Raw genomic sequence first — 11,244 nt, 5'->3', positions numbered from 1 at the left:
AAAAAAAAAAAAAAAAAAAACCAGTTCTTTCTTTCTGGTACACTCCTCCAATCCAGGACCTGTTTTAACATCCCTGCTGCATTGTAATGTATTCATTAATTTAAAAATTTTTAATTAGTGTTAATTTTAAAAAACACAATAGCATAAAGCTATTAGGAGTTCATTAATTTTTAAAATGCATTTTTGTTGGCCGGGCGTGGTGGCTCACGCCTGTAATCCCAGCACTTTGGGAGGCCGAGACAGGCAGATCATGAGGTCAGGAGATCCGAGACCATCCTGGCTAACATGGTGAAACCCCATCTCTACTAAAAATACAAAAAGAAATTAGCCGGGCATGGTGGCCGGAGCTTGTACTCCCAGCTACTTGGGAGGCTGAGGCAGGAGAATGGCGTGAACCCGGGAGGCAGAGCTTGCAGTAAGCCAAGATTGTACCACTGCACTCCAGACTGGGTGACAGAGCGAGACTCCATCTCAAAAAAATATATATATACATTTTTGTTTAATCATACCATTTATATACTTTTGGAAAGCGATATGCGTATTTGTTACACGTATTCAGTCTGTGGTCAGAGCTTAGTACACACATGAATTTGAGGATTCCAGGTTGCTGTAGGAGTCTGCAGATTGAAATTTATTTAGAATTGCTGTTCTGATAGCAGAAAGTAGTTGTATCTATGCTGTATTTCTTCTTTAGTGTACAGGACTTCAGAACTCTTTTTTTTGTTTGTTTTTTGAGACGGAGTCTCACTTTGTTGCCAGGCTGGAGCACAGTAGCACCATCTCAGCTCACTGCAACCTCTGCATCCCTGGTTCAAGCAATTCTCCTGCCTCAGCCTCCCAAGTAGCTGGGACTACAGGCGTGCGCCACCACACCCAGCTAATTTTTATTTTTAGTAGAGACAGAGTTTCACCATGTTGGCCAGGATGGTCTCAATCTCTTGACCTCATGATCCACTTGCCTCAGCCTCCCAAAGTGCTGGGATTACAGGCATGAGCCATTGCGCTTGGTCAAAACTCTTAATTTCTACAACTAGTCAAGTTCTCCAGTCTGAATTTGGGTGTTCCTGGTGTTCAGCTCAGTCTGGATACCCTTAGCTTTCCCAGATGCAGTCCTTTATGGTGGCGGTAGTACAGTGCTTCAAGAAATGAAAATTTCCTTAAAATTAGTGATTTGGTCCTGTTACAGATTCCACCAGCACCACCAAGACCTGACTTTGATGCTTCAAGGGAAAAACTACAGAAGCTTGGTGAAGGAGAAGGGTCGATGACGAAGGAGGAATTCACAAAGATGAAACAGGAACTGGAAGCGTATGTGATTTTTTTTTTTTTTTTTTTTGGGTTGTTGTTGCCTTTGTTAATTGTGCTTGCCTTTTTTGGTGTTTTCTGATATCCCATCATTTTAATTGTTTCACCATGGAGACCCTTTCTGGAAGATGCAGGTTTAAGTCATACAACCAGTATTAATGATCATGATCAGAGCCTACAGGAAAATTATAGAATAATTGTCTCCACTGTAAAATTATTTAAATTCATATTTGAAATAGACCCTGAAAGTTGAAAATGGAAGATCCAAAAGCTTATTTTAAAAAAGTAAAAGGTCCAGTCTCTTTTTGGACTTAGGGGAAAAAGAAATAGAGAACATGACTTTTTAAAGCAGAATAGACATTGTTTTGTTTTTTTTCTATTTGCAAAGCCTTAGTCACTACCAACCTAGTTCTCTTTTTTCAATGTGGACATATTGCCATAATTCTCAAAAGAGAATGTACTGAGCAACTACATATATTCTGTTTTCTTAAAAATGCATGTATATGCAATGCGAATTATCACAATTTTTTCAAGAATCTAATACATTTCTAGTATATATGAAACTAATACAGTCATTTCATGAAAACAGTTTTAACTATTCTCTAGTTACTTTGCTTCTATATTCTTTTCCCTTTGGGCAGAAGCCACAGGCAGAGAAAGGAAGAAAGGGAAATTATGTACAGACTGAGTATCACTTACACAGAATGCCTGGGAGTACATTTTGGATTTTAATTTTTGGTTTTTTTTTTTTTGGACTGTTTCCTTTATATTTACTGGTTGAGCATCCCTAATCTGAAATCTGAAATGTTCTGATGAATATTTCCTTTGAGCGTCATGTCTTTGTTTAAAACTTTTCAGATTTTGAAGTATTTTGGATTTCAGATTTTGGGGTATATTTTCAGATTTTCAGCCTATATTTCATTTTTAGTGTATTTACTAAACATACAGAATCTTTCCCCTTTTATTAAACATTTGGAGTAATTTTGGATTTGCTGGATATGTTTCTCTATTTTGAGAGTTGTACAAGGAAATAATTTTCCTTAGTTATCACCTCTGTCACTTTTTTGGGTCATTTCTCCCTTTCATACATTTCCTCTCTTCTTCTTCCACTAGTTTCAGTTATCAGTTATATATTGACACTGCCACTAGACTCCTCCTCAGGATGCTAAACTCTTGAAAAAATAAATCAGCAAAGCAGGTCTTGGATGCAAGCAGTGGTCTGATAGCAGACAGATATATATTCAAAGTTTGTAAGATTGAAAACTGGAAATGAGCAGAGCACATTAATATAGAAGAATCTGTGATTTTCCAGTGGCCCTGATCATGGTTCTTTTGTGGTCTGGTTAGGGGTTGGATAACAGAGAACCTTGGGTTTATTCTACTGCTACCTCCATCCTCTGCATCCTTCTTTTTTGTCTTCACTGAATGACTACCCTCACAGAGATCAAACTTCTCCCAACATTGGTCCTGCTGGTTTGCTGGTTTGCTGGTATGTAAAACTTATCCTTCTTGCACGTAGTTGAAGCAAGAATATCAGGCCTTTTCCTTGAATTTTTTTTTCCCCCCAAACTGACATGTATTACTTTGTGGTCTCTGAGATTCACTGCTGGTATTAAAATATTTTAAACACATTTCATTGGTGTAATGGCAAAAAAATCAGTTTCTTCGTAGTGTGTTTCTTGTGTGTTTGGGTAATTAGATGAAAATAATTATTAACGTTGAAAATATGCTCACTGAGGTTTTTGGGTTTTAATTTTTTTTTGTACTAAGTTGTTTAAAAGCAGTAATTGGATATTGAATCATTAAGATTCTATCAAATAATTTGTAGCATACTTTCTCTAGAGCTGAGAACAAGCAGCCCTATAGTTAACTTTAACATCAACTCTCGTAGTAAGAAAATTTGTAAAACTTAAAATATTAACAATCAGATATAAATATTATTAACTGGCATGAAATCTTTTTCAAAGCTGGGTTTTATGTATTTCATTAACAGTTCAACTAAAACCCTTGTTTACCTGAATTATATCTTTGTATCTCTAATTTTGCATTTGGAATAATCCAAAGAATATTTTCTGAAAAAAATTGTTGCAGGTGACCTTTTAGTTGATGGAGTTTTTTACCTTTAATTATCTGTATTGTTTCTAGTGAATATTTGGCAATATTCAAGAAGACAGTTGCGATGCATGAAGTGTTCCTGTGTCGTGTGGCAGCACATCCTATTTTGAGAAAAGATTTAAATTTCCATGTCTTCTTGGAATATAATCAAGATGTGAGTATCAAATTGATTGGTGGTCAAGTTTTCTTTTTTTTTTTTTTGAGATGGAGTCTCGCTCTGTTTCCCAGGCTAGAGTGCAGTGGCATGATCTTGACTCATTGAAAGCTCCACCTCCCAGGTTCACACCATTCTCCTGTCTCAGCCTCCCTAGTAGCTGGGAGTACAGGCGCCCACCACCACGCCCGGCTAATTTTTTCTATTTTTTAGTAGAGATGGGATTTCACCGTGTTAGNTTTTTTTTTTTTGAGATGGAGTCTCGCTCTGTTTCCCAGGCTAGAGTGCAGTGGCATGATCTTGACTCATTGAAAGCTCCACCTCCCAGGTTCACACCATTCTCCTGTCTCAGCCTCCCTAGTAGCTGGGAGTACAGGCGCCCACCACCACGCCCGGCTAATTTTTTCTATTTTTTAGTAGAGATGGGATTTCACCGTGTTAGTCAGGATGGTCTCGATCTCCTGACCTTGTGATCCGCCCGCCTTGGCCTCCCAAAGTTCTGGGATTACAGGCGTGAGCCACCGCGCCTGGCCCAAGTTTTGTTTTTAAAGAGTCATTGGAAAAGGCAAGAGTAGTTAGAAAAGGCTCAAGGCCCTTTTTTAGAATGTTTGTATTTTTTTTTTTTTTTTTTTTTTTTTGAGACAGAGTCTTGCTCTGTCATCCGGGCTGAAGTGCTGTGGCGCAATCTCTGCTCACTGCGACATCCTCCTCCCAGGTTCAAGTGAATCTCGTGCCTCAGCTTCCCAAGACTACGTGCCTGTAGTCCCAGCTAATTTTTTTTTTTTTTTTTTTAGATGGAATTTTGCTCATGTTTCCCAGGCTGGAACGCAATGGTGCAATCTCGGCTTACCACAGCTTCTGCCTCCTGGGTTCAAGCGATTCTTCTGACTCAGACTCCCAAGTAGCTGGGATTACAGGAATGCACCACCATGCCAAGATGATTTTTGTATTTTTAGTAGAGACGGGGTTTCTCCATGTTGGTCAGGCTGGTCTCAAGCTCCCGACCTCAGGTGATTCACCCACCTCAGCCTCCCAAAGTGCTGGGATTATAGGTGTAAGCCACTGCGCCCAGCCTAATTTTTGTATTTTTAGTAGAGACGGAGTTTCACCATGTTGGCCAGGCTGGTCTCGACCTCCTGACCTCAGGTGATCCACCCGCCTCAGCCTCCCAAAGTGCTGGGATTATAGGCGTGAGCCGCGCCTGGCCTGTTTGTATTTTTCAAGTTAAGTGACACTTTTTCAGTAGTAATGCAGTTATTTCAGTAGAACTTGAGTAGATTAATTGACAGAATGATAGTTACGCATGTTACTAGCCAGGCATGGTGTCTCATGCCTGTAATCCCAGCACTTTGGGAGGCCGACCCAGGCAGATCACCTGAGGTCAGGAGTTCGAGACCAGCCTGGCCAACATGATGAAACCCCATCTCTACTAAAAATACAAAAATTATCTGGGCATGGTGGTGGGTGCCTGTACCAGCTACTCGGGAGGCTAAGACAGGAGAATCATTTGAACCCGGGAGGCAGAGGTTGCAGAGAGCCGAGATCGTGCCTTGCACTGCAGCCTGGGGGACAAAAGTGAAATTCCTATCTCAAAAACTAACAATAAAAAATAAATCGTGTTACTGGCTGGGCACAGTGATGCCTGTAATCCCAGCACTTTGGGAGGCTGAGGCAGGTGGATCACAAGGTCAGCAGATCGAGACCATCCTGGCTAACATGGTGAAACCCCGTCTCTACTAAAAATACAAAAAAAATTAGCCAGGCGTGGTGGCGGGCGTCTGTAGTCCCAGCTACTCAGGAGGCTGAGGCAGGAGAATGGTGTGAACCCAGGAGGCAGAGCTTGCAGTGAGCCGAGATCACGCCATTGCATTCCAGCCTGGGCAACAGAGAGAGACTCCTTCTCAAAATAAATAAATAAATAAATAATCATGTTACTTCAAGGGACACTGGTTTTTTTTTTTGTAATCCTTAATTGCAAATCTCTTGAGAAGTAGGGGCGAGGCACGGTGGCTCAGCCTATAATTCCAGCACTTTGGGAGGCTGAGGCAGGTGGATCACGAGGTCAGGAGGTTGAGACCAGCCTGGCCAATATGGTGAAACCCCGTCTCTACTTAAAATACAAAAATTACCTGGGGTTGGTGGCTACATGCCTGTCGTCCCAGCTACTCGGGAGGCTGAGGTAGAAGAATTGCTTGAATCTGGGAGGCGGAGTTTGCAGTGAGCCAAGGTTGCACCACTGCTTTCCAGCCTGAGTGACAAAGTGAGACTCCGTCTCAAAAAAAAAAAAACAAAAACAAAAGAAATAGGGTTATCACATTGACTAATGTTCTTAAATTTGAGTTTGGAGTCTTCTGAAGCCTTGTAGAGAATTCCGAGGAGGTGATTGAGCTAAAGAATTCCAGATTTGGCTAAATCATTGACTCTGAATCTGTTTAACTGACCATTGGTGCTGATCGGTTGTTACTTTTCCTTTCCCTGCCTACTAAAAACTTTTTTTTTTTTTTTGAGATGGAATCTCTCTCTGTCGCCCAGGCTGGAGTGCAGTGGCACGATCTCGGCTCACTACAACCTCCGCCTCCCAGGTTCAAGCGATTCCTCTGCCTCTCCCGAGTAGCCACCATACCCAACTAAATTTGTTTTTTAGTAGAGACAGGGTTTTGCCATGTTGATCAGGCTGGTCTCGAACTCCTGACCTCAGGTGACCCACCTGCATCGGCCTCCCAAAGTGCGGGGATTGCAGGTGTGAGCCACTGCACCAGGCCAGGGTGGTTGCGCTTTAAAGATTTCTTCGTTCATAGTGCTGGCAACAAATTTTTTACTGAATGACTGATACAAATCTTGGAACCTATGTTTGGATGGCAAGATTAATTAATAATTTTCGCAGAAAATAAATGTAGCATAGTGCTCATGTACTTACAGGTTAACCTCAAGATCAAAGAATTTGGGCTGGGTGTGGTAAGTCACACCTTTAATCCCAGTACTTTAGGAGGCCGAGGCAGGAGGAGTGCTTGAGCTGAGGAGTTCGAGACCAGCCTGGGCAACATAGTATGACCCTGTCTGTTTAAAAAAAGAAAAGAAGAAAGAAAAAAGCCAGGTGTGGTGGCTCATTCCTGTAATCCCAACACTTTGGCAGGCTGAGGCAAGGCATTCACTTGAGGCCAGGAGTTCAAGACCAGCCTGGGCAACATGGTGAAACCCCCATCTCTACTAAAAACACAAACATTAGCTGGGCATGGTGGCGCTTGCCTGTAATCCCAGCTACTTGGGAGGCTGAGACATGAGAATCACTTGTATATGGGAGGTGGAGGTTGCAGTGAGCTGAGATTGTGCAACAGCATGGGTGACAGAGAGGTTCTGTCTCAAAAGAGAAAAAAGAGAAAAGAAGCTAAAGTTTGTGAGTAAGGATGAGATGCTCAAAATTTGATTTGGGAAAGCTGTCCCAGGCAATAGAATGGATTGGAATAAGATGAGAATTATTAACTAATAGATCAGTCTAGGAAAGAGATGATGAAGACTTTACTAGGAGAATAGGAGTGGAAAGGGACAGTTTTCAGTCATTTGCTGGTAGAATTTGAGCTGTGAGGAAAAGGAAGAAGTTGTAGAAATTTCAAGATTTAAATGAGAAGTATGGAATTTTAAGGAACATGTTGGAGTCAGACTGTTCGGATGAAGGGGCCACAATTCAAAGAGGGAAGATAGAAATTTTGGAGTTTAGATTTTTTTTTTTCTTTTTTTCTTTGTTTTTGAGATGGAGTCTTGCTCTGTTGCCCAGGCTGGAGTGTGGTGGTGCGATCTCAGCTCAGTACAACCTCTGCCTCCCAGGTTCAAGTGATTCTCCAGCCTCAGCCTCCCGAGTAGCTGGGATTACAGGCACGTTTCACCATGCCTGGCTAATTTTTTGTTGTTGTTGTTGAGATGGAGTTTCGCTCTTGTTGCCCAGGCTGGAATGCAATGGTGCGATCTCAGCTCATGGCAACCTCTGCCTCCTGGGTTCAAAAGATTCTCTTGCCTCAGTCTCCCTAGTAGCTGGGATTATAAGCAGATACCACGACGCCCAGCTAATTTTAGTATTTTTAGTAGAGATGGGGTTTCACCATGTTGGTCAAGGCTAGTTTCAAACTCCTGACCTCAGGTGATCCACTGGCCTTGGCCTCTCAAAGGGCTGGGATTACAGGCGTGAGCCACTGCGCCCAGCCCAGAGATTAAATTATAATGAGGACTGTGTTAGAGTCATCTGATGTGAGGTTACAGTCACAGTCTCCATGTAAGGAAATTATGTGGGCAATTGGATATAACATGTAAGGTTAAGGAATGAGCATATGGGTAGTATTCTAGTCTGTTTGGCTGCTATAGCAAAATACCTTAGACTGGCTAATTTATAAACAACAGAATTTATCATTTACAGTTTTGGAGAATGGGAAGTCCAAGATCAGGGTGCTGGCAGATTGCGTGTCTGGTGAGGGCGCTTGTGCTTCATAGGTGGCACCTTTTTGTTGTGTTCTCACGTGGCATAAGGAAGGGGCAAGAGGATAACATTCCCTCAGCCTCTTTTATAAGGACTAATCCCATTTATGAAGCCTCCACCCTCATGACCTAATCACTTCTCAAAAGCCCCACCTATTTTTAAGAGATGGAGTCTTGCTGTATTGCCCAGGCTGAAATGTAATGGCTATTCACAGGTGCAGTTATAGCACATTGCAGCCTCAAACTCCTGGCATCAAATGATCCTCCCACCTCAGCCTCCCAAGTAGCTGGGACTCCAGGCACGAGCCACTGCACCTGGCTCAGGCCCACCTCTTCTTAATTATTATTATCTTGGGAGTTAAGCTTCAAGATACCGGCCAGTCGTGGTGATGCATGCCTGTAATCCCAGCACTTTGGGAGGCCGAGGTGTTTGGATCACCTGAGGTCAGGAGTTCAGGACCACTCTGGCCAACACAGTGAAATCCTGTTTCTACTAAAAATAGTCGAGCATGATGGTACATGCCTCTGGTCCCAGCTCCTCGGGAGGCTGAGGCAGGAGAATAGCTTGAACCCAGGAGGCAGAGGTTGCAGTGAGCCTAGATCACGCCACTGTACTTCAGCCTAGATGACAGAGGGAGACAGTGTCTCAAAAAAATTTTTTTTCAGCATGTGAATTTTAGGGGGACACATACATTCAGACCATAGCAGGTAGTGATAAACAGTTATGAGTCATTTACATAAAGGTGGGCATTGAAGCAATGGAAGTTCACGGGAATTAGATGGGTTGCTCCTTTATGGAGCACCCTGATGCAACAAGTGCTAGGAGTCAAAGAGTTAGCTGCTGCTTGTTGGTTTTGCCCTTGGATAACCATTCATGTTGTTCAAAGTCATCTTTTTTGTGTCCCCTGTGCTATAAATTGCTGACCCCAAAAGCCAGACAAGAGACACTTGGATGAGTGCAGAGTTCCAAATGTATAGGATATGTATTCAGAGTTATTGAGGAATCGTACAGTAGTATATTGTGCCCCAATAAATTTTACATGTTTAAAGGAATTCTTGAGCCAAAATTTTAATTGTGTATTAAAATTTTATAAAGCAGTGTTTGACAAAATACGGTGAGAGGGCTGCTTGCAACAGAATTATCAGATATGCTCATAAAATGTGAAATATCTAGGCCTTCTTGTTGACCAACTGAACCTGAATCTTTGAGAGTGAGTCCTGAATATCTGTATTATTACCAAACTCCTTTTTATGCCCTAAAATTTGAAAATCATTGATGTACATGATGAAATTGCCACTTATATATTAAGATTAAAACTAGGATCCTTTTGAGATTGCCATTTAAATATCAAAGAAAAGGAGGCACTACTTTTGTAACCTTAAAAAATGTTAAATTACCTTTCAGTTGAGTGTGCGAGGAAAAAATAAAAAAGAGAAACTTGAAGATTTCTTTAAAACATGGTTAAATCAGCAGACGGAGTAATCGTTTCAGGAGTAAAGGTAAGATTTTACTTGATTAACTGTGGTATTGAGACTTCTTTTAAAAGGGAGATAGATTGAGATTTCAAATGTGCAGAATTAGAGTAAAAGACATTTGTATGGTTAGAATCTTTAGTCCTAGGAACAGGAGGAATCCCCTTGACCTGGATTCCTCTCCTTAGAGCGTTCCCTTCTACAGTGGATGAGAAGTCTTAAGCTAAGGGAATTTGCCCAACTGCAGCCCACACCCCTTCCCTTCACATCAAACCAGGATACAGGTTTCTAGAATCCCCTATTTCCCTTCCCAAATCCCAAGCCTTGCAGTTCCTACATGGGCAACGTCTCTGAGTTCGTGCCATTCATGTATATTCCATGAGTGGTTAAGGGGTGATCATGGGGCAGGTGGGTGGAGGGGAGGGACAGTGTGCAATTTGGAATGTCCACCCACATGCACATGAAGTCCTCCTAGATGCAGGACAGACAGAGCTGCAGAGCGTACCAAGAGGTGCTGCCTCTGTTTTTACATTTAACGTTTAGCCTTGGAAATGTTAGGGACAGACCTAAGTTCAGCTTTGGAGTTAGAAGATCTCTGTTGAGGCCGAGCACGGTGGCCCACGCCTGTAATCCCAGCACTTTGGGAGGCCAAGGTGGGTGGATCATTTGAGATCAGGAGTTCAAGACCAGCCTGGAGGTCTCGGGAGGCTGAGGAACCTAGGAGGCGGAGGTTGCAGTGAGCTGAGATTTCGCCACTGCACTCTAGCCTGGGCGACAGAGTGAGACACCCTGTCCCCCCAAAAAAAAACAAAAAAAAAAAGATCTCAGTTGGAGTTTTGGTGTTGCTTCAAGCTACATGTCCTTGGGAAAAGTTACTTTATTTTATTTTTCTGGATCTCGGTTTTTCCATTTTCTCTCTTTTTTCTTTTTTTTCCCCAAGATAGAGTCTTGCTCTGTCGCCCAGGCTGGAGTGCAGTGGCATAATCTCAGCTCACTGCAACCTCTGCCTCCCAGGTTCAAGCAATTCTCCTGCCTCAGCCTCCTGAGTAGCTGGAATTACAGGCACCCGCCACCATGCCCGGCTAATTTTTGTATTTTTAGTGGAAACGGGGTTTCACCATGTTGGCCAGGCTGGTCTCAAAGTCTTGACCTCCTGATCTGCCTGCCTCAGCCTCCCAAAGTGCTGGGATGTTACAGGTGTGAACCACTGCGCCCTGGCAGATTTTCCATTTTCAAAATGGGGTTAATAATACTACCCACCTTACTGACTTAATAAAAAGATTGAGATAATATGTGTGGAAAACACCTACTTTTTTTTCTTTCTTTTTTTTTTTTTGAGATGGAGTCTGACTCTGTCGCCCGGGCTGGAGTGCAGTGGCGGGATCTCAGCTCACTGCAAGCTCCGCCTCCCGGCCGGGTTTACACCATTCTCCTGCCTCAGCCTCCGGAGTAGCTGGGACTACAGGCGCCCGCCACCTCTCCCGGCTAGTTTTTTGTATTTTTAATAGAGACGGGGTTTCACCGTGTTAGCCAGGATGGTCTCAATCTCCTGGCCTCGTGATCCGCCTGTCTCGGCCGCCCATAGTGCTGGGATTACAGGCTTGAGCCACCGCGCCCGGCTCTTTTTTTTTTTTTTTTTTGAGACGGAGTCTCGCTCTGTCGCCCAGGCTCGAGTGCAGTGGCACGATCTCGGCTCACTGCAAGCTCCGCCTCCTGGGTTTACGTCATTCTCC

General features: G+C 42.9%; 1 protein-coding gene across 1 annotated transcript in view; it reads left to right on the top strand.

Moving 5' to 3' along the window:
• LOC108522670 (sorting nexin-6-like) overlaps positions 1-11,244 on the top strand; it is a 67,075-nt gene that overhangs the window by 23,581 nt on the left and 32,250 nt on the right. The window contains 4 exon segments of the mRNA XM_017863042.1: positions 1,187-1,308; positions 3,451-3,574; positions 9,444-9,489; positions 9,492-9,538. Coding sequence (XP_017718531.1) covers positions 1,187-1,308; positions 3,451-3,574; positions 9,444-9,489; positions 9,492-9,538 — 339 coding nt within the window.

This window comes from Rhinopithecus bieti, unplaced genomic scaffold (assembly GCF_001698545.2).
Source record: "Rhinopithecus bieti isolate Rb0 unplaced genomic scaffold, ASM169854v2 scaffold_68129, whole genome shotgun sequence".
Classification (NCBI taxonomy): Eukaryota; Metazoa; Chordata; class Mammalia; order Primates; family Cercopithecidae; genus Rhinopithecus; species Rhinopithecus bieti.
The sequence above is the reverse complement of the archived record's forward strand: the minus strand, read 5'-3'. Positions and strand labels throughout refer to the sequence as shown.